General features: G+C 61.6%; 1 protein-coding gene across 1 annotated transcript in view; it reads right to left on the bottom strand.

Annotated features, from left to right (window-relative positions):
* Positions 1-4,764: 4,764 nt before the first annotated feature.
* Positions 4,765-6,668, bottom strand: part of NADSYN1 (NAD synthetase 1) — a 30,741-nt gene continuing 28,837 nt past the window's right edge. The window contains exons 20-21 of the mRNA XM_039235343.1: positions 5,963-6,139; positions 4,765-4,954 (exon numbers count right to left, since the gene is read on the bottom strand). Of these exons, the coding sequence (XP_039091274.1) occupies positions 4,904-4,954; positions 5,963-6,139 (228 nt within the window). The 3' untranslated portion in view covers positions 4,765-4,903. The remainder of the gene's footprint in view (positions 4,955-5,962; positions 6,140-6,668) is intronic.

Below are 6,668 nucleotides of genomic sequence, written 5' to 3'. Positions count from 1 at the left end.
CTGAGGCCTGGCCCCCAGGCCGGGTCTCCTCTGGCTGCCCTGGGGCCCTCATCACTGAGCTCAGGAGTCAGCGTCCGGCCAGGGAGAGGAACCACCTTGCATTTCAACCAAGGACGGACTTAAGGCATGAAATGGGCCAAAGCACCGGCCAGAGGTTAAGGACACACACACACACACACACACACACACACACACACACACGTGTCGGTCCTGAGCCGGGGCAGAAGGAGCAGAAGAAGGCAGTCCACATCACCCTTGCCTGCTGGAGCCCAGAGCCCCGCTCTGTGGGAAGAGCCAGAGGAAACGCACGAGTTCGTCGTGGCCGGGGCCGGGGCGCCACGGAAATCTGCCACCGCTCACGTCCCAACAGCCCAATTTTCTTTGTTCTCTGTACCTTCCGTGCAAGATATGAAAAGAAAGCGGAGGTTTCTTTTCACTCCACCACCGCCCGGACTGTAAGATCACGTGTGTCATGAAGACAGTTGCCACGTTGAGCGTGGTGTGCAGGGCAGATGTTTGACCACGGGGACCCAACAGGGGGCCCGGCCACAGGCCCACCCGTGTCCAAACCTGACTTAGAGCCAAGGCGTGGAGCCGTGGAAGGACGGCATCTGTTACGAACGTGTCATCGGACAGCCACGGCTCTGCGGGCCGAGCGGCCCTGCGGCTCAGGCTGGGGTCGGGCTAGGACGGGGTCCGCGCCGCAGAACTGAGGTGACCTGCTTGGTGTTTGCACCCCGCGCGGAGCAGGACCGGGCTGAGGGAACGCGGGGCGAGCCCGGCCGCTGCCCTCCAGCCCGGGGAGCGCGCGCCCCCTAGTGGCACCAGGAGGCTCCGCGGGGCGACGGTCAGACCCGAGCCGCTGACGCTCCTGAGAATCTCTCTCGGGGACCCCAAGTAGGGAGCTGGGGAGGGAGCCCCCCCGGCCGCGCGGTCCTCATCTCCACCGGACGCGGACACGGGTATGAGGGCCCGGGTCTCCCGTGACCCCAGCCAGACATTCGCAAAGATGGAGACCCACCCGCTCTTCCCACTAAATGCCCTTTTAAAAGAAAACAGAATTATTTTTATATAACTTTATATAAAACGTGTTACACGTTCAGGTGGGGCGGGCTGTGGGGCACCCCCAGGCTCTGCCCTGAGGGCACCCGGCTGTCCCCCGCCGGGAGCAGCGGCAGCACAGACTTCGTCGCTGGTGGGAAGGCAGATGGGGACCTGCTCGTCCCCCGGACGTGCAGAAGCCCAGCCCCCAGGCGGACTGTATTTGGGGTTGGGGTCCGTAAGGAGGTGCCCAGGGTAAGATGAGGTCCCCGGGGTGCGCCCTGATCGGTGTGACTGGGGTCCACAGAGGGCGGGGGACGGACAGCGGGGTGCGCGCACAGGACGCTGACCCGCGAAGCGGCCTTACCGCGCGGTGATCCCGGCTTCGGAGGCTGGACGCCCCCAGGAAGAGCGCCCCCTGCCGGCGGTGTTTGGCGATGGCGGCTCGCTATCCCCCAGTGCGGAGGCGTTTGGAGGCGGCGCCTTTGGGAGGCGGTCGCGTCGGGAGGCGGCCAAGGGGGTGGGGCCCCGTGATGGGATTCGCGCCCTTGTGGGGGCGGGGCCGCCTGTGTCCCCGGAGGGGCCGCAGCCCGTGCCCGCACTCGCCGCCCCCAGAACCACCGGAAGATACAGCTCTGTGGCCCCTGGGACTTGGAGGGCCGCAGCCACAGCCGGCACCGGGGTCTCCGCCATCAGACGGCGGCACGACATGTGTGAGTCCGAGTGTGTCACACACGCTGCGGAGATGCAAAGTAGAGCAAGGGGACACGTCGACCTGACCTGCTGTTTTGGGCCTTTGTACGGGCAGAAAAGAGATGATCTGAATAAGAACATTCTGAGGATCGTTTCTTTTCTTTCCTTTATTACTTATTTTAATGTTTACTTATTTTTGAAGGAGAGAGACAGAGACAGAGTGTGAGCAGGGGAGGGGCAGAGAGAGAGGGAGACACAGAATCTGAAGCAGCTCCAGGCTCCAAACTCTCGGCACAGAGCCCGACGCGGGGCTCAAACCCATGAACGTGAACTACGAGACCATGAGCTGAGCCGAAGTCCGACACTCAACCAGCTGAACCACCCAGGTGCCCCTCAGTCGCAATTTCTATTTGGGGTGAGATCCACATCACACAAAACGAACTATTTTAGAGTGTTGTATCCAGGGGCACATAGCACGTCCACAGTGCTGTGCAACCACCATCTCTATGTGGTTCCAGAACATTCTCACCACCCCAGGAGGATGCTGTACCCGCCAGCCGCCACTCCCCATTCGCTCCTTGAGCCACCGCCAGGCTGCTTCCTGTTTTCATGGATTTACCCACCCTGGACTTTTTCTCGAAGTAGGTGTGGAGCAGTACGGGGTCTTCCCGCCTGCCCTTCCGCCACCCGCCCCGGTGACCAGGCTCAGTAACAACACATGGTTTCCGAGCCTCAGTTCTTCGTGCAGCGAGCCGGCCTCCCCTCCCCAAAACCCACTTAGCTCATTTAAAAGCTGTCCCATCTTGGGGCGCCCGGGGGGCTCAGTCAGTTAAGCATCTGACGCTTGGTTTCAACACAGGTCATGATCTCACAGTTTGTGAGTTCGAGCCCTGAGTCAGGCTCTGCACTGGCAGCGCAGTGAGATCTTGAGATCCTCTTTCTCTGTCCCTCCCCTGCTTGTGCTTTGTCTCTTGCAAAATAAATGAATAAACTTAACATAACTAAATAACTAAATAAAAAGCGTCCCAAAAAAGTACCTTACAGGGAATGGGAGCATCTTAGGTAAGAAATAAACATGAGCAGGACGCCTGGGTGGCTCAGTCGGTTGAGCGTCTGACTTCAGCTCAGGTCATGATCTCACGGTTTGTGGGTTCAAGCCCCATGTTGGGCTGACAGTTCTGAGCCTAGAGCCAGGAGCCTGCTTCAGATTCTGTCTCCCTCTCTCCCTGCTCCTCCCGTTTACGCTCTGTCTCTCTCTCTAACAAATAAATAAACATTAAAAATTTTTCAAAAAAATCAAAGTGCAGTGATGAATGAAGACGGTGGACGTGTTATCGGCACTTCTGGCAGCAGAGAAAGAGCCAATCCCCCCGTGTGGAAATGGGAAGGTGAGGAGCTTCCAGGAGAAGCAGCCTCACCTGCTGACCCCACGTTTCATCTGTCCCCACCCCCACGGGCCAAGAACGGCCACTCGCCAGCTCCGCCAGAAACCAGCCTGGGGTGAGGGCGGCACCCATCGGTGCACGGGGCCACGTCAGCACCAAGAACACTGTTACGGAGGCCCCGGCTGGAGGACGGAGCTGTCCTGGAAGATGACGCCCCTCTCTGTGGCGGGGGAGGGGGGATGGGCACGGAGGGGGCACTTGTGGGGATGAGCACTAGGTGTTATATGGAAACCAACTTGACAATAAACTATTTGTAAAATAAATAAATAAATAAAATGTAATAAAACATACCACTCATAATAAAAAAAAATAAAGGCAGAGGCCTCACCTGCTTCAAAAATAAAATAAAATAAATAAAATAAAATAAATCAAATAAAAAATAAAATAAAATAAAATAAAATAAAATAAAATAAAAAAAAGGAAAGGCACTTTAATCGAGTCTCGTAAACACCAGCCGCTCATCTCTCCCTGTCTGGGGCCGGTGCACTTGTGGGGCGAGGGGCTCCCTGCTCAGGACCTGATCACCTCCCAGAGGCCCCACCTAACGCCATCGCCTTGGGGGCCAGAATTCCAGCATCTGGATCTGGGGGGACTCTGACATCCAGACCATAGCGAAGGGCATTTGGGTCTCTCAGCCAAGGATTTTCGGGAACAGCAGCCAGGTCACGAGCAGTTAATGGCTTTGCCTCGTAGAAAAGGCTGCCTCTGGGCCAGCTCACGTCAGGAGATAAGGGGCCTCTGGGGGCGAGGGGAGCAGTGGCTATTTTGCTCCTGGGTCTGCAGGGGTCCTCGATTCCAGGAATGGACACCGTCACATGGTGGTGGCCTTGGGAAAGGGGAGAAATGGGTCACCCCCTCTGCTCGAGCCCACGCCTTTGGCGCAGCCTGACTGATATCTAGTGGCCTTGCAGTCACTGTGGGGGGTGCGGGGATGGTCCACCCATGGGCTGTGTGGGCCCCGAGCCCGCGGCAGCAGCCCGAAGAGAGGTCCCCTGGGAAGGCGGCGAGAACGGAGCCATCGGGCCGGGCCGCGACCAGGGCCAGGGCGGATGGGAGGCGCATGTGTTGTCTGGGGACTCACCGTCCATTCTTCCCCCTTCTGTAACACCTCCCGGTCCTCTGTGGGGAGGGCACCCTGTGCTTTAACTAACTGGTCCAGGGATGCGCACGTGACCCAACTGAGCACGTTTCCTCCTAGACTTACACATGGGAGTTTGTGAGGCGGGGGCCATAGCACCCGGGCGTGCAGCAGGAAGGAAGCCAGCAGAGGCAGAGAGCTGAGCAGGGGGAGGGGAGAACCAAGTTCCAAGGCCTCGTGCGTACCCCGGATCCAGCCAGACCTGAAGCTGCCACAAGCCCGGTGCTATTCCCCTTGTTAACCAATAAATTCCTTTCCTTGCTCACAAGTTTCTATTCCTGGGTAAGACTTTGGGCAGGGAGAGAGCAGCATGGACCCCAAACGGATGCTGCCCCCTCCCGGGCCTGTGTGGCTGCCCTCATCTGAGGTGTACTCTACACCAGGGAGGCTGGGGAACTGAGGGGGGCCGAGGTCAGGACACTCACCCACCACATAAACAGGCTCAGGTACCAGAAATCACATGCTCTTTATTTGCGTCCTTCTGATGAACCAGAACGCGATCCCTCCCCGTGAGCCGTGGAAGGAGACGGGGGACACTGTCCCCGGCGGGCAGAGCCTCAGGAGGGGCCCTCTGCCCCGAGCCGCGTCAGTCCACGCTGTCCAGGTCCTGAGGGCCTCCGCTCTCGAGCCGGAGCACCTAGATGGAGAAGCCACACGAACGTCCACGGCCGGACGCTAACGACCGCGTTGTGGAAACACACCTGTCACACACAACTAGGGTGGCGGTCACGGGACTGAAGAACCGCTCACGAGACAGTCCCCACGATGAGCGAGGATGTGGGAAGGGCGCAGAGCATGTGCACTGGGCAAGCCTGGCAGAACACGCCCCGCACGTCACTGGCGTCCCCGCCCGGACAACAACGCCATGGCGGACTGTGGCTGTCCAGGAGGGCCTTCGAACCCCACTCCTGATCTGGGGGGACCCATCACTGAGGGTCCCTGGGGGGAGCCAATCCCCGCCTCTCCCTAACTCCCCGTCTGGGGGAGGGGCTGTCCTGGCAGGGAGCCTGCGTCCCAGGACTCTGCCCACGAGATGCCAGTGACGTGGGCAGAACCACCCCAGGCACGACCACCAGAAATGTCTGCGGCCAAGGCGTGCTGTCCCCTGGGGCGACCCCTGGCCCGAGGACCGCGGTCCGGATGTGCAGCGTGGCCGGGGGCGCATCCTCCAGACGCACCTCCCTCGGCCGCCGAGACACAGCGCGTCCTTCCAGCCGCCGCGTTCTCGGGCTCAACACCGCATCACCCAACCTCGTGCTCCGGGCCCGAGGCCCCTGCTGGCCGCTGCCCTCCCGCGGGCCATCACCACCTGCGCCCCGAGCGCCCTCGGCCCTGCTCCCCTGCGCGGCCTTGGGAAAGAGAAGGCCGGGAGGGCCTCCCCCTGCTTCTTAAGTGGATTCTACTAACCCTTCCTCATTCTTCCATTAATTAACTAGAAAAGGAAAGGAAAGGCAGAGTGGGTGACAAGGCGCGAAACCATCCTGACGCTTGAGTCGTCTGCCAGGGGCACTGAGCGGCCCCCGGTGCCGCGGCCACTCGCGTGAGCGACGAAGCGCGGCCGGGAACGGCTCGCGCCGACCTGAAAGGCGCCTGCCCTCTGCGGAAACGGGGGCGGTGAAAACGCTTCGGTCCTCGGGACGCGCACCTGGGTCTCGATGCAGCGGAACTGCCAGGGCCAGCGGGTGTTGTAGAGGAAGGGCCGCAGGTCGAACCTGTTGTCGTCGGGGCTGTAGCTTTCCGCGTGGTACGCGGGGGTCAGCGTGGTCATCTTGTGCCTGTTCGTGGCGTACTTGCAGAAGAACCACCTCACCTTGTCCGCCACCTGGCAGGCAAGCAACGCGCGGGCGTCTAGCTCACGGGGCCGCGAAGGCCCGGCCGGGGGCTCGCCCGCATCGCACCCTGGGGCGCCAGCTACCGGCCCCCACGCGAACCCCCCAGCGGCCGAGTGCTGGTGGCCGCACGGGGCGGGGGCTGGGCCGGACTGTGTGGGTTCCCGACTCCAGCGCCCTGGACGCGGTGCCAGGGGATCCCGGCAGGGGCGCGGGAAGATTTTCCAGACGGTTCTGTGGGGCCCTCCACACGATCCCCGACCGGCTGACTCCAGGCGAGCACGGGCGGGCGAGGGGCGGCTCAGGGGAACGGACTGGGGGTGGGGCCGCTGGAGGCGGAGCCCTCCCCCCGGAGGCCACACCCACGGACTCCCTCCCGCCCCTCCCCCCGGAGGCCACACCCACGGACTCCCTCGCGCCCCTCCCCCCGGAGGCCACACCCACGGACTCCCTCGCGCCCCTCCCCCCGGAGGCCACACCCACGGACTCCCTCGCGCCCCTCCCCCCGGAGGCCACACCCAC

The sequence above is a fragment of the Hyaena hyaena genome, unplaced genomic scaffold, assembly GCF_003009895.1.
Source record: "Hyaena hyaena isolate Hyena2069 unplaced genomic scaffold, ASM300989v1 scaffold_98, whole genome shotgun sequence".
NCBI lineage: Eukaryota > Metazoa > Chordata > Mammalia > Carnivora > Hyaenidae > Hyaena > Hyaena hyaena.
This window is presented reverse-complemented; position numbering and strand designations above follow the sequence as displayed.